Consider the following 25503-nt stretch of genomic DNA (forward strand, 5'->3'; position numbering starts at 1 on the left):
TTAAGAGGGTCATTCATGAAAATGACCTAATTAAGAAAAATTAACAGCTTGTTAAAATTCATAGCATAGACATAGCAAACGTACAGAACGCAAATCGGGTTTTTTAATTTTAGTTTTATTTTTTTATTTTTTCAATAAATTGACTATGCAGTTCACTGCGCAACAACCTTTTTTTTTTTGTTGCTTTTTTCGTTTCTATTCTTTGTCGTCGTCGTCTATTTTTTTCAATGGGAGAGGCTGCAATGTACCCCCAAAACGGGGCGTGGCATTCAAAAGATCCCTTCGGTGACGAATAACAGCTCTGACCGCAGGATCAGTACTGGCCACTAGATGTCACCATATTCTCGAGAAAATCTCCTGAACCAACACACATACCCAGAATGCACCAGGATGAATGTTTGTCGGAACCATAGATAGATCTATGGTCAGAACAGCCTTCCTCCAACAATACAGTGGTCTTAGCAACAATGCAGCCCTCAGTGTATGTTATTACGCACTATTTCGCAGGCGTTATCTTTTGATTTTAGAGCAATTCATGTGGAAATTATAAAAACTTAAATAAAAGATCGTAACTACTGCAGATTTTGGCTCTCCAAAATGAAGTACTAGAGTCCGTCCACTCCAGGTGGAACAAGCGTTTGTTTTGGGGTTTTCTTTTTCTTTTTTAAACAACACTGGGTAAGTAGCTAGCATTAGACAGCTAACACAGTACCGTTAGTCTGTTTTGTGACTGTGTAATAGTTAGCCTACGAGCTAGCCAGCTAATTAGCCATATGATGTATGTCGCCCTTCTATACCCCCTTTTGCTTTTTTGAAATGACTGTTGCTAGCTAGCTAAGTAACTTAGACTAGCTGAGACTTTTGTAATGACAGGATTGATAGCTGATTGCTATGATTAGTTAGTAATATACTGTGGAAGCTTGATGACCAGGTAGTCAACAATAAACATTTTAGTGATCTGTATTTATCTATACTGATAAGGATCGAGCTAACTACTAACGTTACCAGCCAGCAGGTAACGTGTTACCGGTAGTACTAGCAAGCTAACGTGAGCTCTCGCACAGTCGTCTTAAATATTATGTAGCTAGCTATAGTTAGCCAGCTGCAGCGACCAGAATCCAGTCATAATTCATGCATTGCTTGTTGCTAGCTATTTAGTTAGCTAGCTACGCATTTCACTCGAAAGTGGTGGAATTAAATTGGCTACTTCCGAACTTTACTTCGCTAACGTTGATATTAACAAGCAATTTCTCATATAATGTTAAGTTGGCTAATTAAGCTTACATTTACTCGGCCTCTTCACAAGCAATCTGGCAAGCATGAAATCATTGGCGGTGTACGGAACCGTGAGCTAGCGATTGGGCTTGCTAACCTTAGCTGGGTGTAAAGCAAACGTTAGTTAAGACGACGGCATGTAGTTGTAGCTCTAATTTACTAGCTAGATAAAATACTCAGTTGGCCAGCGAGCCAATGAACATCAAGCATTTGCTTTAAATTAGTCATACAAACTGATGTTTTTTGTGTAGCTAGCTAGCTTGTTCAGTTGATTTCTGTATAGGCTAAGTGACTACGTTGCTTGCGTTACTATATAGCTAACGCGATCATTTTACGTGATCTATCTTGCTAAGTAGTAATCGCACAATATGTTCGTTTGTCTAACGTTATACTTAAGCTGGCGTGTTGGCTGTTATGTGCTGTACGGCCGAATGTACGTGTTGGCTTGCAGGCTAATTCTCTTTCGCTAGTCAACTGCAACAGCGTCGATAATGATGAACATTTGCTAACTAGCTAACAGACTTCAATCAGACGTTAACGTCCGTTCAATGGCAGTTTTCTGCTGAGGAATGTGGTTTCTGATAAATGTTGCTTATTGGCTGTCCCAGACGCTAAAACACTTTGGTGAGAATTGGACCAATACTTTTACATTAAACAATTAGACAAATACCTACAGAAATTACTACACTACCCCAATCGCAATTCTTAACTGTAAGTTAAGTACTTGTCATGTTTAGTATATTTATTTAACCTCTTAAACCAGATTGTCTGAAATTGCTATGCATTCCATTTAAAAAATAAGTCCAATTTTCACATTGTGCTACTCTTCATTCCAAATACATGTCACATATAATGTAACCTTGACTCATCCCCCATGCTGGAGGACAACCCGTCCGTACAACTGCATGTTTTTTTCCCCTGCATTTATTTGTCATTTATTAATTTATTTTTGCAATATTGTGAAAATTCCTTTCTCATGTGGCGTTTCTGGTATTTTGTCCAACCCTTGTTTGTTCTGTGTATAAAAATTGAGAAACTTAAAGTATCTTTCTTCCTTTCAGGCTGGGAACCTTGGTGGTTTGGTGAAGGAATGCATCATCTGCCCATGTCCTATGTAACCCCTTAGGGAAGCAAACCCTGGGGGCAGGCGGACTGGACCCTTGATGGCGATCTGCAGGGCAGCAACCAGTCTCCGTATCCAGTGTCCTAAGCGCCATGGAACCTCCTCCCCTTTTGTTGGTTTTGGACTTCTCACAGCTCTTGGATAGGCCAAGTGTCCAAATTTTCATAATCAGAGAGATGTTGGGATGGACAGTGTGTGCATCTCATGCTACCCTTGGAGGCGGAAGATGAAATGTCCTCTCATTTGGTCTCTGAAGCCTACACACAACTAAACGTTGACATAGGTGTCGGGAGAAACTCCCAGCTTAAACAGAGGTCAGAGCCCTCTGAGGTGAATGTGCTTTCAGCATTATTCAATGAAATTTCGTCATGGGTGCTGATCCTCCTTGACACCATCTTAGTTGGAAAACACTGAACAAGGAACGCATGACTGCATACAACATGCTGCGAAACGGTGGGGGGACAGGAAACGGTGGCCAGCCATGGGTCCTGCGCTGGTCAAACCGCATTCGCCTGACCTGGCTGAGCTTCACACTCTTCTTTATCTTGGTATTCTTCCCACTGATCGCACACTATTACCTCACCACTATTGATGAGGCCGGGGGCCCCGACAAGCGAATATTCGGGCCTCGGCCCGGCAATGAGCTGTGTGAGGTGAAACATGTGCAGGATCTGTGCCGCATCCGGGAGTCAGTGAGTGAAGAGCTGCTGCAGCTGGAGGCTAAGCGGCAGGAGCTGAATGGTGAGATTGCCCGGCTCAACTTGAAGATTGAAGCCTGCAAAAAAAGCATTGACAATGCCAAGCAGGACCTTCTTCAGCTGAAGAATGTTATCAGCCAGACAGAACACTCCTACAAGGAGCTGATGGCCCAGAACCAGCCCAAGCTCTCTCTCCCTGTCAAGCTACTCCCAGACAAAGATGATGTAGGACTTCCTCTGCCCAAGTCAGCCCGCTCATGCCGGCTTCACTCCTGCTTTGACTACTCTCGTTGCCCACTCACTTCTGGGTTCCCTGTCTATGTGTATGACACATCAGCCTACCCCTGGGGTGAGAACATCGATCCATTGGTCAAGCAGGCTTTTGCCTCCACTGTCAAAAGCAGTATTTATGTGACCGACAACCCAAGCATTGCCTGCTTGTACATAGTGCTCGTTGGGGAGCTGCAAGACATCACTTCCTCTTCTTCCTTCTCCTCTCAGTCACCCACTAACCTGGAAAAGCAGCTACATGCTTTGCCTTACTGGAGAACTGATGGTCACAATCACCTGCTAGTCCACCTGTCCAAGAAATCCATGACACAGAACTTCCTGTACAATGTGAGTACAGGTCGGGCAGGTGTGGCACAGTCCACCTTCCTGGAGCACCAGTACCGTGAAGGCTTTGACCTGGTGTTATCACCTCTAGTCCATGCACTCTCCGAGCCCAACTTCCTGGAGGTGCCGCCACAGGTCCCTGTTAAAAGGAAGTATCTCTTCAGCTTCCAGGGGGAGAAGGTGGAGTCCTTGAGGAGCAGCCTGCAGGAGGGGCCACCCCAGTCCTTTGAGGAGGAAATGGAGAGTGACCCTCCAGCCGACTACGACGATCGCATCATTGGTACCCTCAAGGCTGTTCAAGACAGCCGCCTAGACAAAGTTCTTGTAGAATTCACCTGCAAGAACAGGCCACTGCCCAGCCTACCCACTGAGTGGGCACTGTGTGGTGAGCGTGAGGAGCGGCTGGAGGTGCTGAAGGCCTCCACTTTTGCCCTAGTCATCTCCCCTGGTAATGGACAGCTAGTTGCATCGGCCGGCTGCGGCATGCGACTCTTCGAGGCCTTGGAGGTAGGGGCCATCCCTGTGGTGCTGGGTGACCACTCCCGCCTACCCTACCACCAGCTGATACGCTGGAGTGAGGCAACGCTGATGGTGCCCAAGCAACGCATCACTGAGTTGCACTTCCTGCTTCGCAGCATCTCGGATAACGACTTGTTGGCCATGCGGCGGCAGGGGCGCTTCTTATGGGAGACCTACCTCTCCACAGCTGAAAGTGTCTTCAGCACCATCCTAGCCAGTGTGCGGACACGCATCCAGATCCCTGCTGCACCTATTCGAGAGGAGACCGCCCAGGAGATCCCCCACAAGGCAGGCAAGACGGCCGGTACAGACCCAAACATGGCTGACAATGGGGATCTGGATCTTGGGCCAGTGGAGACGGAGCCACCCTATGCTTCGCCCCGATACCTGCGCAATTTTACCTACACTGCCGCCAACACCTACCGCTCCTGGAACAGACCCCCTGGTCCCTTCCACCTCTTCCCCCACACCCCGCTTGACCCTGTGCTGCCTTCTGAGGCTAAGTTCCTAGGGTCCGGGACAGGCTTCCGCCCCATTGGTGGGGGCACAGGGGGATCAGGGAAGGAGTTCCAGGCAGCACTAGGTGGAAACGTGCCCCGGGAGCAGTTTACAGTGGTGATGTTGACGTATGAGCGGGAGGAGGTGCTGATGAACTCCTTGGAAAGGCTGAACGGGCTTCCATATCTCAACAAGGTGGTTGTGGTTTGGAACTCGCCCAAACCACCCTCTGATGACCTTCTCTGGCCTGACATTGGTCTCCCCATTGTGGTGAGTGCTCCTTCAATTGGTTTCATGTTATCCTCACAGACAAATGTGATTGATCATATACTGGCCACTATGTCAGACCGCAGTAAATAAAAATGTGGGCGGTGTTATTTCAGACTAATTAAGAAAAGTTTGCGCCTTGGTGTTAAGATGGAAATGCCTTAATGAAGTAAATGAAGCGTCTAAAAGCATGCAGACGTGTTCAAGAGGTTGAGCTGTTTTTCAAGCCAAATGTGAGAATGGGGAAGAAATGTGATCTAAGTGACTTTGACCGTGTAATGGTTGTTGGTGCCAGACAGCGTGGATTGAGTATCTCAGAAACTGTTGATCTCCTGGGATTTTTATGCACACTAGTCTCTAGAGTTTGCAAAGAGTGGTGCAGAAAAGAAAAGTGAGCAGTGGTTCTGCAGACAGAAACGCGTTGTTAATGAGAGACGTTAGAGGAGAATGGCCAGAATGGTTAAAGCTGACCAGAAGGTGACTAATGAAAATAACCACACATTGCAACAGTGGTATGCAGAAGAGCATCTCTGAACATGCAACACATCATAACTCTAAATGGATATATGCTATTGTCATGCTCATTAGTAGTCTTCATATGCACTCCTTCAAAAGCAGGATGTGATGACTGATCTGCCTTTAGACCTTAAACCTCTCCAAATGAAAATTGGGAGAACCACATAACTGTCACCAACATAAATGAAAATATTTAGTACATTGGCATCCATTTAAATGATGATTTTAAAAAAAACAAAACAAAAAAAACAATTGTTTAAATTTGTCTGCCTAAACAAATCTAAATACACCTCAGCTAGTCTTCAAAAGCTTAACGTGCTCAAATCGCCATGTAGCCAACCTGCAATGGAGATCAGGTCTCCTCCCACGATCGCCTTCAAAAACAGGGTGGGCGAACAGGGTCGAGCACGAGTGAAGCACTGGGGCGAACCGATCAAAAAGGGCTGGACAGAGTTGTAAGCGATGCAAGGGTCAAAATCCAATTTGCAAACAAATCAAAACAGGCTGGGCGAGAGTTGTAAATCGAATATGGTCCTACGCAAGTCAAAGACGCAATCAATAATCCACAGTCAAAATGCAAAGGGTCGCAGAGCTAGACTACCCAGAGCAGTAGGAGTGGCGGCCTTTTTAAAGAAACGAACCGCTAGCGTAAATTGCCAGTGTGTAGCAAACCGGAAGTAAAGCGAAAATAGTTGTGCATCTTGCAAATACAAACGCTTACAAGAGAGGTCGTAACAAGTAACAAATGTTAAACTCTTACAGTTTAACATTCCGACAGATACAGCGGTCTCCAGAATTGTTGGACCCTAAATAGCAATGGGGGGGAAATAATAATGCAAATAATGCAAATAATAAACAATGTGGATAATTATCTAGATTTTATGTTCAAACATATGGGACAACTCTTTGCATTTATTTCAATAGATTTACTTATGTTTCAATGTTTTCCAATTTTTCCTAAAACTACAAGTGGCAAAAATATTGGCACCCCTGACAAATCAAATGAGGTGAAAATGGCACTTCAGCTAATCTCAGTCTAGAGGAGCTATATTGTGTCATTCCATCAAGTCCTGCTTCACTAGAGTATAAAAATTGGGTAACAAGCTTTGTCAATGGAATATATCACAGCGTGAGGTTGTAAAATGCCTCTGCTTAGCCAGCGCACCTCATCTCCATATCTACTGTATCTCCGTACTTTGTTTCAGGGCCTTTCAATAATTCCCTGAACTGGTGATTACTCAGCTCTCTGCTTTTAGTTAAATTAATTCAGGAAACAAAAATTGTCGTCATGAGGTTTAGACTTGGCGAGTGTCAGCACAGATTTACACAGTGGCGGGATGAGGCGATACGGCTTTGAGAAGGTGTGTTGTTCTTCGGGACCCGGGGGACGGGGTCGTAGATGGTGTATTGTAGGCAGTTAACATTGGTAGTTGGAATAGATAGGGTACAATTGGCAACCAAATGTTAAAATATGAAAACATCCGAAACAAATAATGATAAATAAAAAAAGTCATTTAATCTGTCGAATCAAAATCACTTGGTGACCTTATTTGGAAAACATGCGGGCTTAACCCTCTGGCGTCTAAGGGCAAAATTAGGAAAACTGGTGACTGCCATGCCACTGGTAATTTGTGTCATTTTAATCAATTTTATATACAGTGATTCCAAAGTGTTTCATATCTTTGTTTTCAGCACTAACTCGGCTACAATAATATGGCAACAGTAAGTAGTTCAGAATCATATGTTGTTTGTAAATTGCTCTAGAATCACGCAAATTGTAAATAGTAGTTTTACAGCAATGCTGTAAATACAATCTATTGTAACAAAAAATTTGGATCACTGAAATTTGTTAATCTAGGACTTTGCAAAATATTGTAGCAAATCCAATTAGAAATATAGCTGCAAGCAGCAATGAACGGGCCCAAGCACCATGGGCGCAACCGCCTTGGTGGCATAGTTGTGCCAATGACATGTTTCACAATATACATATTGTGAAACATGTCATTGGCACAACTATGCCACCAAGGTGGTTTTAGTTCAATTTAAATGAGTTAAAAATGCTAATTGAAGCTCTTTCTATCTTCATTAGAATGTTGTGTATATATTTCAACAAGTTTTGTTCTCTAAGAATGTAATTTATGTATTTTAATTATTAACAATTAGATTTTTCCCATCAAAAATGTCATTTGGGATAACAGTAATGGATTTTCTAATAACTTGATTATTTATTTTTATCAGCATACAATAGTTTATAGATATCCATAGTTTGATATCAACAAACATGTTCTGCTCAGGAAATCAAAATTCTATCACAATATCAGAAATGTAGGCTTTTCTACTGACACAGGCTCATTTGTCGATGTTTATCACCCAAAACTTAATGCTGAAAAGTGAAAAAAGCTGGAAAATGTCAAAAAAAAATGCAATCCAGTAAATGGGTTAAGATTATTGTTGTATTCTCAGCTAAAGAAAACTGAATTATGTAATATTTCAAGAGAAATCTGTGTTACCCCGCCTGACAGGCATCGTTATGCCGAATGACATACTGTGAGATTTAGTAATTAGCAATATAAAAACCCAAAACAGGGAGAAGAGAAAGGGATCTCCTTTGTACGTCAAATATCCTTCACTTTCACCCCAACTTATCCAATTAAATGTTTACAACACATTCATTCTGTTAGAAACACTATAACAGAGGCCCATTTTTCTTTTAAAAAAAAAATTTTTTATCCGATTTTTTCCCCCCCTTTTTCTCCCAATTTGGTAGCCAATTGGACCCCGTCTGATTCAATTAGAGCCAGTATTAGATACACCGCCCACCCCCCGTCCCTCGGCGGCCAACGGGAGAGCGACACATCCTTCTTCAAGCCGCCTCGCCTCCCAAGCTGTAACCGTGATTCCGAGGCGCCCAAGGTGCTTGTTTTGTGCGGCGATCTACTAACCCTGCCAAGTCCCTCCCTCTGGAGCAGCGAGCCAATTATTGCTGCTCCACGTGAGCCGGCCAAACTTTGCTTTTGGCAGGACCGAGAATCGAACCCCGGTCCCCGGTGTGCAACTGCAACGAAATGCAACCGCGAGTCTGCTGCGTCTTAGCCTGTTGCGCCACCGCGGCTCCCCGAGGCCCATTTTTCTAAATAAATGTCCATCCGCAGTTGTAGTCTCGCCGTTATATTTTCCATACAGTCCACAGCCCTGAGTCTTTGTGTCCATTGTTCCAGGGTAGGTGGCTCGGGCTTAAGCCAGTTTATGGTAATCATTTTATGGGCTATTAACACAAGAGCCCTGAGCATATACAATCTGTTCTTCCCCACCCCTTCTAACGATATGTTTCCTAGTATTAGCTGTTGTGGCTCAAATGATCTGTCAAGATTCAAAATCTTTCCTATTTCCCTTTTTACCTTTTCCCAAAATAATTGTAATTTAGGACAATCCCAAAAGATGTGAGAAAAGTCCCCTATTAGAACACATCCCCTCCAGCAGAGGGGGGTAGAATTCTTGTTGTAGTTGGATATCGCTAAAGGTGTTCTAAAATATCTCATTCTTAACTTCCAACCAAACTCTTTCCAGTTTGGGCTACTCAAGCATTTATGCCAAGACACCCAGAACGTCTCCCACTCATCGTCTGCAATTATGGTATTGGCCTCCAATTCCCATTTACCTTTTACATCTAGTGTGTTATCAGTTGTGTCCATGCGAATTCTACTGTATAAGCATGATATTATGTTTCTAATGTATGTTTGATCCACCACCATCCCAATCCAGTACATTTCTAAATTAGATGGTAATTTCCTAGTTTTGTCCCAATCCGTATGTGACATCAGATAATGTCGTATTTGAAAATATCTAAACAGATCATTGGGCGCAATACCATACTGGGTCTGAAGCTGTGAGAAAGCCCTGAGGGTCGTTCCTTCAAATAACTGATTTTTTCAGACCCTTCTCTGCCCACCTAATAAAACCTTTGTCCAGTTTGGCAGGCAAAAAATCACCAATAGAAGCAATTTTTGTTGCTCTTGATAAAAACAGTGGTAGATTCAATATTTTTCATATCTCTGCCCAAACCCTTAAGGTATCATTTACCCATTCATTCTGTATCTTAAGCTTCCTCCATACCGTAGCCCCTAGAAAGAGGAGAACAGAAAGTGATACATTATTTACAGAGCCTTGTTCTATATGTACCCATTTTGTGCTCATATCTAACCTAATCCACGATGTCAGTATTCTGAGCTGTGAAGCCCAGTAGTAGTTTCTGAAATTAGGCAAAGATAAGCCAGACTTCTCTTTGTGCGCGCAGAGAACTTTGAGTCTCACTCTAGGCCTTTTATTCTGCCATATGAATTTAGAAACAAGCCTGTCCAAGAATTTGAATGTAGACACAGGGACTGTGACAGGAAGGGAACTAAAGAAAAACAGCAACCTCGGCAGTACATTCATTCTGATAGTTTCTACCCTACCTACTAAAGATAGAGGAAGCGTCTCCCATCTTTCCAAATCTATTTTGACCTGAGAGATAAGTTTGTCATAGTTAGCCTTGTATAATTGAGAAGAATTATGCGTCAGAATAACTCTCAAATACCTAAAGCATCTGAATTTCACCTGTTTGTCTTTAACTGTTTGGGCCAACTTCCTATAATCATCATTGCTTCCGATTTCCCCTCATTAACCTTATACCCAGAAACATCCCCATATTTCCTCAGGCTCTGCAACAAAGCAGGTACAGATAATAGCAGATTTTTTATAAACAAAAGGATGTCATCCGCAAACAGCGAGATTTTGTGCACCATGCCCCCCCCATCTACTATCCCCTCGATTTGGTCATTCCTTCTAATTAGCTCAGCTAATGGTTCAATACTTAATGCAAACAGGATAGGTGAGGCCGGATTTCCTTGCCGAACACCTTTCTTAAGTTTAAAGAATTCGGAGCAGTATCCATTCACCCTAACCCTCGATTTTGGATCCTTATTTAAAGTATTAATCCATCTGATAAAAGTCAAACTGAATCCCATTTGTTCCATAGTATAATTTAAATACGACCAATCAACCCTGTCAAATGCCTTCTCAGCGTCAAGACTTAGAAGCATTGAAGGGTGAATGGAATCCTTCGCTACTGATTTTAAGTTCAAAGCTCTTCTGATATTATTCGCCCCTTGACGACCTGGTATAAATCCGGTCTGGTCAGGGTTAATTAAATTCCCCAAATATTTCTGCATTCTGATCGCTAATATGGAGCTAAGAATCTTTGCATCATTTCCGAGCAGGCTGATTGGTCTGTAGGAGCCACACTCTAGCGGGTCCTTCCCCTCTTTATGAATTACTGTTATTATAGCCTCTGACCAACTTTTGTGTGGGTCATTTTCATCTAAGGCATAGTTAAAGACTTGACAAAGTCTGGGTGTAAGCTCCTTCACAAATAGCTTGTAAAAAAAATAGCTTGTTTTAATTGTTGTTGGTTAACCGGGTCTGTTAACATTGAAACATTTAATCTCCAGTATTTAAAATGCCTTTCAATACCCAAGTTCAATTTCATCCTTACTGGACCATGGTCAGATAGAGTAATAGGTTCTATAACACACTCCTCAATTTTGTAAAGACTCTGCTTTGAAATGCAAATTAGATCAATTCTAGAATATGACCCGTGTACCATAGACAAAAAAGTGAAGTCTTTTGTTTTTGGGTTCATGGCTCTCCAGCCATCAACCAGCCCCAACTCTTCCAACATATGTTTTACTGCTTTAGATTTCTTGCTAGGGGGTCCATGTTCCAAGGGCAATCTGTCTAGTTTCATACTCAAAACACAATTAAAGTCTCCTCCTAAAATTATTGTACCTTTAGCTTCCTTTGCCAATATGGATGCTACGTCTTTAAAAAAAATGGGGTCATCTTCGTTTAGTGCGTAGATATTCATGATGGTCAGATCAACTCCCCCTATTGTCCCTATGACTGCTATATATCTGCCCTGTTTATCCTTTACTTCCCTCTGTACTGCAAAACTGACAGACTGACCAATCAAAACTGCCCCCCCCCCCTCTTTCTGCTGTTTGGACAACTTGAATAGAACACCTGCTCCACCCATTCCCTTCTTAATTTCTTGTGTTCAACTTCACTAAGGTGGGTTTCTTGTAATAACCCTATTGAACAATTTAATTTTTTCAACTGACTCAGGAAATGCTTCCGCAACCTCTGCAGGGTGGGAAACCTCAGTCTGAGATGTGGGCTGTCTTATTTGAGGTATTATACGCTTTGATTGTTCTTTTCTCAACTGAAAGGCAAGTAGACAGCTAGCTCAATTCCCGTTCTCGTAACCAATCAAAACTGCCCCCCCCCTCTTTCTGCTGTTTGGACAACTGGAATAGGACACCTGCTCCACCCATTCCTTCCATTCTTAATTTCTTGTGTTCAACTTCACAATTTAATTTTTTCAACTGACTCAGGATTCTTTTTCTTTTTATGGGGTGATTAATCCCTTTAACATTGTATGAAACAACCCCTAAAGTAGACATAAAATAACATTGTTTCCAGTACTTTTTCCCCTCCCCTCTCCTGTTCTCCTGCTCTTCCCTCTCCTAAATTCCCCTCTCTGGTTAGAGTAACTGACTGCTCTTTCATATCAAACCCGTATGTGGACTTAACAGACATGTCAAGGATATAAGAACTATTAACAAACAAATTTAAATGAACAAAATAAACACATTTGACTTCCAAAAACCCAGCTGGCTGCAGAAATGCAACCAGCCCCTGTTGTGTTGTAGGCAGAGAGTAGTGGCCTCTAACTCTCTCTGGGGAATATGCACTAAGTGCCAACCAAATCACAAACCAAAGAGAAAAACACATTCTCTGGTGAGATTGTAGCCCTGTATCAGGTCTTATCATAGAAAGAACAATAAAAAAGGAGTGTGCCCCCCCCCCAAAATCCTTATTATTTTTCACATAAACCTATAACTGTTCAGTGTGGTTAGCCGTTTTAAGTATCTCCCAACTGATTACGTATAGCACCTTGTCATTTTCACCCGTGTAAAGTGACATTAAGCCCTGTTACCTGAGCACATTTACTGTCCTCTCAATCCCGCATAAAGGTTTGCAAATCCGCATCTGACAGAGACACGTCCCTCCTTCCTCTCCTCCCGTCCTCCTGCCTCCGCCATGACTCCTTTGTGAGCTCCCGGTCCGTCCTCTCTCTCTCGCTCACCTGCACAGAGATGCCCAGCTCCCTGAGAGTCGGCTGGGCTTCAATTAAAGTTGGGAAAGTTTTCACTCCAGTCTCCAGGTTGACTCTCAACTGTGCTGGGAAGCGACATCTGGCCTGGATCCCCTTCTCCTTCAACTGCTTAATCACCCCACGAACCCGCACTCTTCATCTGTACCTCCGGAGAATAATCCTGGTCAAAATATATGACTTTTCCTTGAAACGTGACTTGCTTCTGCGCCCAGGCTTGTCGTAGCACCGCTTCCTTCACTGTGTAGTCCAGAAACCTCACAATAATGGAGCGCGGCGGTGCAGAGTTGGCCGGTTTTAGCCCCAGAGATCTGTGCGCCCTCTCGATTTGTAGCTGTAACTCCGGTGGGAGCTGCAGTGTGGTTTTAAATAGTTGTTTCACGAAACCCTCCATATCGTTCTTCTCACTTCCTTCGGGACTTGATAAACTCTCAGGTTGTTGCGGCGCAGGCGGTTCTGCAGGTCGTCGCACTGGTTAGTGAGGGCCACCTCCCGTCTCACCAGATGCCAGAGCACCCTCTAATGCCGCTGGCTGGTGTCCTCCGTGGCACTGACTCTAGACTCCGCTTCTATGGTTCTCTGCTCCAGTTTAACCAAACGTTGTTTCAGGTCTGTTACTGACACTTCTAGCCTTGTCAACGAGGCTTTAGTGTCCGTGAACGACTCTTGATTCTCCTGCCGTAATGCTCTCAATTCTCTGAGTATTTCCGCCATTTCCATTACGCCTTCGTTTCCACTCGTTTCAGCCCGGGAAGATGGCGGCCCCCTTTTCGTTACCTTCTTCAATCGATTCTTGTTGTCTCCCTGTGTTCCTTGTAATTCTAGGCGTGCTCATTTTTCCTCCTATAACTTTAAACGTCCCCGTTTCACTCAAAATACTCTTCTTTAGCCTTACAAACAGCCAACCACGACCGAATTTTACAGGAGCAAACACCCCATGCGTGTGTCTCAGAACATGGCGTCACCGGAAGTCCCTAATCTTAGCATTTTGAACGCATTAACCATTTCATATACAGTAAACATCAGCCATTGTAAAAGGTATCAACATGTAGGTAACAGTAGTAGTGCAAGTCATTCATGACAAGTAAGTATCAAGTCATTAACATTTTCATATCAATTAACATTTTCATCAACACTGAAAAGTAGAACTTTTTGATTGAATAAAATTGTCAACATACTGTAGCTATCATCTGGGATGTTGCTTTAAAAATTAGCTTGATATTTTCTTTTGAATTAGGCTACATGGCCTTGTAACTAAAACTTTCATTTAAAATACCTCATTTTGGGTGAGATCTCCCCATCTATTCTCTAATCCATGTATTCTTCATTAACATTTTCATCATCAACACTGAAAAGTAGAACTTTTTGATTGAATAAAATTGTCAACATATTGTAGCTATATAATCTGGGATGTTGCTTTAAAAATTGGCTTGATATGTTCTCTTGAATTAGGCTACAAGTAACATTCAGTTAATACCTCATTTTGGGTGAGATCTCCCCATCTAATCTCTAATCCAAGTATTCTCTGTGGGTGGAACTGCACATTTACATCATCGCTTTGAATTTTTCCCAGTCTGGGCTGCATAGTTTTGAGCTGCGATTGGTGGATGGCTCTGGCTCTGAGATGACTGCTTGCACATCAGACATGTAGTAAAAGATGGCATCACATGTTTCTGGCCACATAAATGAGTTCTTTACGGCAGTTTGTCTCATGCAGCTCACCTCAATTTCATTCTCCACCAGATGAAGAACTTGTCCGACAAAAAGTTGGTCATCGTATTTCACAACAACAAATTTACCGACTAAATCTGGTGTGTTGTTTTGTGTGGGCTGCAGTGTTGAGTTTGAGCTTGTGGAGGCAGTCTCTTCAGATCCTTCTTGATTGAAGTCCACATCAACTGGACCATAGCAGTTACAATGGCTCCCTCCTCGGCTGCAAAAGCAGGACAGCTCTCTGGGACTGATCTTCCCCGGGGTTTGTGAGGCAACCTGATGTAGTTGGTGCCTTTAACAACTAGCAACTGACTTGGCACTGCATCATCATGTCTGGACACGTCATCTTCAGATATCCAGAAGTACCTTATAGTTCAGCTTGTGTTCTCCTGTAGTGTGCAGTAGAGATCCTTTGGTGTCTGGATATCTGTTCCCATTTTCACAATGTCATCGGCAGAACGTTTGATTGCTCCACCGACTCCATCGGGAGCGCCTTTACCATGGGCCTGAGTAGTTCCAGGTAATTTCTTTGAATCCCTAAAGGAATGGAAGTGTACTGAGCAGGTAGAAGTTCCTCTTATTCCTGTACTGCGTCACAGGACTGTCACTCATGAAGTGAAGAGTGGTGACAGAAGGATTTTGCTCCTTCACCTCCTTCAGAATAGGCTCAAGGTGTGCCCCCACAGCTCTTTCATCATGGCGGAGGCTATCAGATATGGTAGCATACGACTGGCACCCCTGAGATGTGTACACCACACAAGTATGTATCGTGGCCTGCTTTCTGCTTCCTCCAAAATGGAAGGCCTGCACCTCTGTAACTTGCAGGCATAGTTTTCTGAGAAGTCCATGTGAACAACTACCTCAGTGTCACTGATGCTATCCTTGAGTTTACGGCACTCCTCCACTTGATGGATCCAGTTGAAATGGTGCTTCGCGAGGAGGTCAAGTTTTTGGTTTAGGGTGTTGCTCAGATCCTGCCAGGTTCCCCTCTGTTTTTTTCACAAAGTTTGTGAACACCTTTTCTCCATTGCTGGTCTTCTCTCTTTCCCATTGCTGCCAGGTGGTGCATGTGTTCTCTTTAGGCAGAGCAAGTTCTATTTCACTGTAACAGCATTTTGGACAGACACGATACATACAGTCTTTGCTTTTAGGATCACACACTATGGAGGCTATCAGCTCGGAGATGCTAGATGATTTCAGCAATCCACTTTGGTAGAGTTTGTCAGCGAGCAGCTTGACATTCTCGTGATCTATACACGCACAAGTGTTGCGATCACATGCTTTTGGTTCAGTTATAAAAAAGGGACGCAGGCGCACAAACTGTCTATATGACAGTGAGAGTTCCCTTTCTGCCTCTTTATTGTACAGTGAATGGAGCTCTTTCAGAGGTTTGAGAAGGACTCGTCTTTGAACTTTTTCTTTATGCTTTGTTATGGTATCTTTTTTTTCCAGGTAGAAGTCTGCTGTTCTCATCCCTACACAGGAATTCAATGACCTGCTCTTTCTTCACTGCTGCAAGTTTCTTGGCCCCCCTTGGCTTGTATTTCTCACTCAATTCTCTTCTTTTCATCAAACCTTCTTTGGCTCTTCCTCACTTTCACATTTTCTTTTTGACTTTGTAAGTTGCATTTTAAGTCTGGCCATTTGTTGCTTCAGTTGTGCCTTTTCTTTTTTCAGTTGAGTGCATCGCCTTGATATCTTCACATTATCTCTCTCTGGGGTTGATGAGGCAAGTGGTCCCTGTTGTGTTGGTGTGTTCTGATGTGGGTGCTGCGTAGGTAACTGGTTTTGCTGTGGAGGTGAGGGCTGTGGTGGCTGCTGTTGTTGGGGCTCTTGTCGATGTTGTACAGGGTGCTCCTCAAGATTGTCACCATCTATGGACTCTGGAGTGAGGTTGATCAAAGCATGCATCTGCATGCATGCATTTACTTCCTGTTGGCGCGGCGTGACATAAAAATTGTACGCCTCGCCATGACCATACCATATGAGATATCAAAAATATCCTGTCAATTTAGTATCATGACTATCCTGAGACCATTCTGACCACAGTTGATGTGAATGCGATGAACACCCTAGGAGGAGTACTTAAAAGTGTAGTATGTGTAAAACGCACAAAATCCAAAATGGCTGACTTCCTGTTCGCATATTTGATTCAAGGCGATTGAGAAATGTGTTTGTCCCGAGGAGCCCCACATGCTTACCAAATTAGGTGCAGGTAGCTCAAAGTGCCTGCCCACAATAGAAGACAATGCAATAGGGGGCGCTGTGGAGTATGAAAATAGATGCAAAGAAACATCGGGCTGGGTGCTGTCAATACATTTTTTCACCTAGGCTGCAGCTGTAAATCATACATCGTTATGCCTGCTGGGTCGCTAGAAAAAAACAAAAACCTATCGTTGAAAAATCACTTGAAGGAAGAAAAAAATTAAAGTACCACTTTCTGCCAATAAATGGAATCCCCGTATCAGAAATGGGGGGAAGTTACAGCGACGCAGTTAGTCTGTGAGTAGAATAGATTGTGTAGACAACTTCACTGTTTCCACAAAGGAACCAAAAATGTGCTTTTTAACAGGACTTGGTCAGTGTAATGATATAAATGCTAGCATTCGATTATTAAAATGCCCGTTGCACCAGCCATCATAACAAATGTCCCAATATAGGATCGATTTAAACCTCTATATATTTTTATTTCACGTTGACAGTGTAGGCTATTATGTGTATTCCGACGCAAATTACATTTAACTGGGTTACGGCATTCACTTCAATCGAATAAAGTCAAATGGAAACGGCTTGAATTCCTTAATAAGGCTTCTTGGTTTTCAAGCCAACTTTCCGAACAGCTGTTTTGTATTGAGTCCTTAAAATGCTACAGTACGATTTTTTTTAAACCAAATAACAGTGAACGTCAATGCAAGATATGCATTATATGTGTTAATCTTTTAAATATATGATACTTTCCTGCCAGTAAAAGCCTGTCTTTTATTTTAGTTATTCAATCCATATAATTAAGGTAGATGAGAAAAAACGTTGCTATGGGCTGGGTGTTGTCAGTACATTTTGTCACGTAGGCTGCCGCTGTTACTCATACATCGTTATGGTTACTGGCTCGCAAAAATAAACAAAACTTGTCATTGAGAAATCACTTTATCCAAGAAAAAGAGAAACAATACCAACTTTTGCCAGTAGATGGCAGTCGCGTATTAGAAATGGGATAGTCAGTTGCGACTTGCGTTGAAGTTTTAAGACTGGATATAATGAGTCTCCAGCGAAAATAGTGAACTATTATTGCTTAATGGATGTGATGACACTCCAACAATGAACATATGTGAAAAGTTGTAGCCTCAAAATCAGGCAATGTAGAATTTAATACCTTTTTGAAATGATTTAATACATAATTTTCCTGTTTGGGCAGCATTACAAGTTAATTTTTTGACCATAGCCATACCATTCCAAGATATTAAAAATCAGTTCATAGTTGTGTGTCAGGGCTATAATATCATGCTGACCACATTTTGTGTGAATGTGATGAACCCCCTAGGAAGAGTATTTCAAAGTTTGGTACCTGAAAAAACACTTAAAAACACACAAAATCCAAAATGGCTCACTTCCTGTTGGGAAAAGTTAAGGGATGCAAATGAGAAATGTGTGTGTCTTGAGGAGACCCATAAGCCAACCCGATGTGGTGCATTTACGTGAAAGTATATGTCCACAATATTAGAAAAGAGCCATAGGGGGCGCTGTGTAGCCACGCCCAGATGAATGTGGATATGGATGTGATTGCACGCCAAAAGTGAATATATTTGTAAAATATCAGCCCGATCAGATGATGTAGAACGGAATTAAGCGCACTTCCTGTTTTTGGGCGTAACGTGTGTATTATACGCCTCGCCATTGCCAAACCGTTTGAGATATCAAAACTCCTTTCGTCATTTAGGGTCAGGCCTATTCTAAGATCATGATGACTACAATGTGATGAATACCCTAGCAGGAACGCATACAAACATGATTAAAACCTCACTTCCGTTGCCAGATGGTGGCGCTATAACATTGACTTCTTCTTGGTATATGGATGTGATTACACTCTAACAGTGAACATATTTGTAAAATATCAGCCAGATCAGACAATGTAGACCATGAATTTATGGCAACTTCCTGTTGGCGCGGCGTGACATGAAAATTTTACGCCTCGCCATGACCATACCGTTTGAGATATCAAAAATATCCTTTGGAATTAGTATCATGACTATCCTGAGACCACGTTGACCACATTTCGTGTGAATGCAATGAACCCCCTAGGAGGAGTACTTAAAAGTGTAGTACGTGTAAAATGCACAAAATTCAAAATGGCTGACTTCCTGTTCACAAATTTCTTTCGATGCGAATGAGAAATGTTTGTCCAGAGGAGGCCCACATGCATACCAAATTAGGTGAAGGTAGCTCAAAGTGCCTGTCCACAATAGAAGACAAAGCATTAGGGGGCGCTGTGGAGTCCCTCGGCCACGCCCAGGTCTGAGCATCTGATACATCCTGACAGCCAACACTTCTCAAGTGTGTGCAAAATTCTGTGAGTTTTCATCCATGGCAAGAACCTCAAAAATGCAAAATACATTGAAAAAAAAGAGAATAATAATTATAGGGGGCGCTGTCTAGCCACGCCCCGATTGATATGTATATATTTCATATTGTACTCCAACAGTGAACATATTTGTAAAATATCAGCCAGATCGGACGATGTCGAAAAAAGTCATTTTTTTGCACGCAATATGTGTACTTTATGACTCGCCATTTCCATACCGTTTCAGATATCAAAAATCCCTTCACAGCTTATGGTCATGACTATCCTAAGATCATGCGGACCACATTTCGTGTGAATGTGATGAATGCCCTAGCAGGAAGGCATACAAATATGATAAAGACCTCACTTCCTGTTGCCAGATGGTGGCGCTATAACATTGACCCGTTCTTGGGATATGGATGTGATTATACTCCAACAATAAACGTATTTCTAAAATATCAGCCAGATCAGACGATGTAGACCATGAAATTACGGCCACTTCCTGTTGGCGTGGCGTGACATAAAAATTCTACGCCTCCCCAGGACCGTCCCGTTTGAGCTATCAAAAATATCCTGGCAATTTAGCATCATGAATATCCTGAGACCATTCTGACCACAGGTGGTGTGAATGTGATGAACACCCTAGGAGGAGTACTTAAAAGTGCAGTACGTGTAAAACGCACAAAATCCAAAATGGCTGACTTCCTGTTTGTATATTTGATTAGATGCGAATGAGAAATGTGTTTGGACCGAGGAGTGCTATATGCGTACTAAATTTTGTGAAGGTAGCTCAAAGTGCCTGCCCACAATAGATGACAATGCGATAGGGGGCGCTGTGGAGTCCCTCAGCCACGCCCAAGTCTGAGCATCTGAGACAACCTGTCAGCCACCACTTCTGATGTGTGTGCAACATTCTGTGAGTTTTCATCCATGGCAAGCACCTCAAAAATGCACAAAACATTGAAAAAAAAAGAATAAATATAGCTACAAGCAGCAATGAACGGGCCCAAGCACCATGGGCGCAACCGCCTTGGTGCCATAGTTGTGCCAATGACATGTTTAACAATATGTACACACTTTGGAAATAATCACCTTCCTTGGCAACGTATACTGTGCACAGGAATTCCCCTTTGATCAATGAAGATGTTGATGTTGCTATTGGAATGCATCAATGATATAAGACTCACTTCCTGTTGCCAGATGGTGGCGCTATAATATTGAGTCATTTTTGGAATATGGATTTAATTACACTCCAACAATATACATATTTCTAAATTTTCGGCCACATCGGAAGATGTCGAGTAAAATTAAGGCTACTTCCTGTTGCCAGATGGTGGCGCTATAACATTGAGTCATTTTTGGGATATGGATGTGATTACACTCCCACAACGAACATATCTGTGTAATATCAACCAGATCAGACCATCTAGAATGAAATTACGACCATTTCGTGTTGCCGCGGCGAGACCTCAAATTGTACGCCTCGCCATAGCCGTACCGTTTGACATATCAGAAATATCCTTTCAATTTAGCATCAGGATTATCCTGAGACCATTCTCACCACATTTGGTGTGAATGTGATGAACCCCCTAGGAGGAGTATTTCAGAGTTTGGTACGTGTAAAAACACTTAAAAACACACAAAATCCAGAATAGCTCACTTCCTGTTTGGAAAAGTTAAGGGATGCAAATGAGAAATGTGTGTGTCTTGAGGAGACCCATATGCATACCATATTCGGTGAATTTACGTGAAAGTATATGTCCACAATATTAGAAAAGAACCATAGGGGGCGCTGCGTAGCCACGCCCAGATGTATGTGGATATGGATGTGATTGCACTCCAACAGTGAATATATCTGTAAAATATCAGCCCAATCAGACGATGTAGAACGGAATTAAGCCCACTTCCTTTTTTCGCTCGTAACGTGTGTATTGTACGCCTCGCTATTGCCAAACCGTTTGAGATATCAAAAATCCCTTTGGCTTTTAGGGTCAGGACTATCCTAAGATCATGATGACTACATTTGGTGTGAATGTGATGAATACCCTAGCAGGAACGCATACAAATATGATAAAAACCTCACTTCCTGTTGCCAGATGGTGGCGCTATAACATTGACTTCTTCTTGGGACATGGATGTGAGTATACTCACACAATGAACATATTTGTAAAATATCAGCCAGATCAGACGATGTAAACCACAAAATTATGGCCACTTCCTTTTGGCGCGGCGTGACATAAAAATTGTACGCCTCGCCATAACCATACCATTTGAGATATCAAAAATATCCTGGCAATTTAGAATCAAGACTATCTTGCCACCATTCTTACCACATTTGGTGTGAATACGATGAACCGCCTAGGAGGAGTACTTCAAAGTGTAGTACATGTGAAAACGCACAAAATTCAAAATGGCTGACTTCCTGTTCGCATATTTGCATCAATGCGAATGAGAAATGTGTTTCAATTGAGGAGCCACACATGTCTACCAAATTAGGTTCATGTAGCTCAAAGTGCCTGCCCACAATAGACAACAATGCAATGGGGGGGGGGGGGCAGCGCAATAGGGGGCGCTGTGGAGTCCCTCGGCCACACCCAGGACTGAGCATCTGATAGATCCTGACGGCCACCACTTCTGATGTGTCTGCAAAATTTCAAGACTTTTTAGCCATGGCAAGGCCCTCAAAAATGCCCATTTGACGGAAGAGAAAGAATAATAATAATAATAATATAGCTGCAAGCAGCAATGAACGGGCCCAAGCACCATGGGCGCAACCGCCTTGGTGGCACAGTTGTGCCAATGACATGTTTCACAATATGTACACACTTTGGAAATAATCACCTTCCTGGACAACGAATAGTGTGCACAGGAATTCCCCTTTGATCAATGAAGATGTTGCTGCTGCTATTGGAATGCATCAATGATATAAGCCTCACTTCCTATTGCCAGATAGTGGCGCTATAATATTGAGCTGTGTATGGTTTATGGATTTGATTTCACTCCAAAAATGAACATATTTGTACATTTTCAGCAAAATTGGAAGATGTCGAGTAAAATTAAAGCCACTTCCTGTTGCCAGATGGTGGCGCTATATTATTGAGCCGTGTATGGTTTTTGAATTTGATTACACTCCAATAATAAACCTATTTCTAAATTTTCAGCCACATCGGAAGATGTTGAGTGAAATTAAGGTCAATTCAATGTTCTAGTTTCCAGATGGTGGCGCTATAACATTGAGTCGTTTTTGGAATATGGATTTAATTACACTCCAACAATATACATATTTCTAAATTTTCGGCCACATCGGAAGATGTCGAGTAAAATTAAGGCCACTTCCTGTTGCCAGATGGTGGCGCTATAACATTGAGTCATTTTTGGGATATGGATGTGATTACACTCCCACAACGAACATATCTGTGTAATATCAACCAGATCAGACCATCTAGAATGAAATTACGACCACTTCCTGTTCCCGCAGCGAGACCTCAAATTGTACGCCTCGCCATAGCCGTACCGTTTGACATATCAGAAATATCCTTTCAATTTAGCATCAGGATTATCCTGAGACCATTCTCACCACATTTGGTATGAATGTGATGAACCCCCTAGGAGGAGTATTTCAGAGTTTGGTACGTGTAAAAACACTTAAAAACACACAAAATCCAGAATAGCTCACTTCCTGTTTGGAAAAGTTAAGGGATGCAAATGAGAAATGTGTGTGTCTTGAGGAGACCCATATGCATAAAATATTCGGTGAATTTACGTGAAAGTATATGTCCACAATATTAGAAAAGAACCATAGGGGGCGCTGCGTAGCCACGCCCAGATGAATGTGGATATGGATGTGATTGCACTCCAACAGTGAATATATTTGTAAAATATCAGCCCGATCAGATGATGTAGAACGGAATTAAGCCCACTTCCTGTTTTTGGGCGTAACGTGTGTATTATACGCCTCGCCATTGCCAAACCGTTTGAGATATCAAAAATCCTTTCGTCATTTAGGGTCAGGACTATTCTAAGATCATGACGACTACATTTGGTGTGAATGTGATGAATACCCTAGCAGGAACGCATACAAACATGATAAAAACCTCACTTCCGTTGCCAGATGGTGGCGCTATAACATTGATTTCTTCTTGGTATATGGATGTGATTACACTAACAGTGAACATATTTGTAAAATATCAGCCAGATCAGACAATGTAGACCATGAATTTATGGCTACTTCCTGTTGGCGCGGCGTGACATGAAAATTGTACGCCTCGCCATGACCATACCGTTTGAGATATCAAAAATATCCTTCGGAATTAGTATCATGACTATCCTGCGACCAATTTGACCCCATTTCGTGTGAATGCAATGAACCCCCTAGGAGGAGTACTTAAAAGTGTAGTACGTGTAAAATGCACAAAATTCAAAATGGCTGACTTCCTGTTCACATATTTGATTGGATGCGAAAGAGAAATGTGTTTGTCCAGAGGAGCCCCACATGCCTACCAAATTAGGTGAAGGTAGCTCAAAGTGCCTGTCCACAATAGAAGACAAAGCATTAGGGGGCGCTGTGGAGTCCCTCGGCCACACCCAGGTCTGAGCATCTGATAGATCCTGACGGCCACCACTTCTGATGTGTCTGCAAAATTCCAAGACTTTTTAGGAATGGCAAGGCCCTCAAAAATGCCCATTTGACGGAAGAGAAAGAATAATAATAATAATAATAATAATCTTTACAATAACAATAGGGTCCTTCGCACCCTACGGTGCTTGGGCCCTAATAATAATAATAATAATAATCTTTACAATAACAATAGGGTCCTTCGCACCCTACGGTGCTTGGGCCCTAATAATCCTTCCAATAACAATAGGGTCCTTCGCACCCTATGGTGCTTGGGCCCTAATAATAATAATAATCCTTCCAATAACAATAGGGTCCTTTGCACCCTACGGTGCTTGGGCCCTAATAATAATAATAATAATAATAATAATAATAATCCTTCCAATAACAATAGGGTCCTTCGCACCCTACGGTGCTTGGGCCCTAATAATAATAATAATCCTTCCAATAACAATAGGGTCCTTCGCACCCTACGGTGCTTGGGCCCTAATAATAATAATAATAATAATAATAATCTTTACAATAACAATAGGGTCCTTCGCACCCTACGGTGCTTGGGCCCTAATAATAATAATAATAATAATAATAATAATAATCTTTACAATAACAATAGGGTCCTTCGCACCCTACGGTGCTTGGGCCCTAATAATAATAATAATAATCTTTACAATAACAATAGGGTCCTTCGCACACTACGGTGCTTGGGCCCTAATAATAATAATAATAATAATAATCCTTCCAATAACAATAGGGTCCTTCGCACCCTACGGTGCTTGGGCCCTAATAATAATAATAATAATAATCCTTCCAATAACAATAGGGTCCTTCGCACCCTACGGTGCTTGGGCCCTAATAATAATAATAATAATAATAATCTTTACAATAACAATAGGGTCCTTCGCACCCTACGGTGCTTGGGCCCTAATAATAATAATCCTTCCAATAACAATAGGGTCCTTCGCACCCTACGGTGCTTGGGCCCTAATAATAATAATCTTTACAATAACAATAGGGTCCTTCGCACCCTACGGTGCTTGGGCCCTAATAATCCTTCCAATAACAATAGGGTCCTTCCCACCTTACGGTGCTTGGGCCCAAATAATAATCTTTACAATAACAATAGGGTCCTTCGCACCCTACGGTGCTTGGGCCCTAAATATTTGTTGACAATCGGATGGCTAATGGCCTTTCTTCAATGAGTATTTAGGTGGTATGCAGTCCTGCCAGGTAAATAGGCTTTTCACACCTGGCCTGACCCCTCCCTACCTCTAAGACAAAGCAGTACTCGGTGAGGAATTGATTGAAATCACCACACAAACATACATAATGAAAATGCCATTCACAAACATGTCATGCTATTTTTCAAAACAGTTCCTGTTTAGCTGAAAGCATAAGGGGGCATCACACTCTTTGCAGGATGGACATTGGGGAAAAAAAAGAGTGCAGAGTATGCAAGTCTTTCAAAAACGCAGTGGTATTATTTTAATGGTAACTCACAAATGTGCATTACTGAATATTCAGATGAATACAGCAAACGTATTTACCAATGCGATCGTAAGAAATACACTTGCTCTTGGAGTTGATCTGTTTAGATGAGTTATTGTTCCTCGAACGAAGATACAGTATGCTAATATCGATTGTGTGAGGACACCCAGTTTTTGAATCCCACCTCACGTATGTATTATTTTGAGATGCAATGGTTAGAGTGTGGGAATTTACCAATGCGCATATTGCTGAATATTTAAACATAGTTGCGGTACACATGGAAGAGATGCACTTACTCCTGATGTCCAGTCATCCGTGCCATTTTCCGTAATGAAACGTGTTCCATGATTCCATGATTTTGTTTACCTCAAAAGAAGCAAATAGCCTATGCTTTTGTATGTCATTTTATTA

At 42.3% G+C, this 25503-nt stretch overlaps 1 protein-coding gene across 1 annotated transcript in view; it reads left to right on the forward strand.

The window, feature by feature from the left end:
* Nucleotides 1-434: 434 nt before the first annotated feature.
* Nucleotides 435-25503, forward strand: part of extl3 (exostosin-like glycosyltransferase 3) — a 34224-nt gene continuing 9155 nt past the window's right edge. The window contains exons 1-2 of the mRNA XM_061243167.1: nt 435-678; nt 2337-4998. Of these exons, the coding sequence (XP_061099151.1) occupies nt 2824-4998 (2175 nt within the window). The 5' untranslated portion in view covers nt 435-678; nt 2337-2823. The remainder of the gene's footprint in view (nt 679-2336; nt 4999-25503) is intronic.

The sequence above is a fragment of the Conger conger genome, chromosome 5 (assembly GCF_963514075.1).
Source record: "Conger conger chromosome 5, fConCon1.1, whole genome shotgun sequence".
Classification (NCBI taxonomy): Eukaryota; Metazoa; Chordata; class Actinopteri; order Anguilliformes; family Congridae; genus Conger; species Conger conger.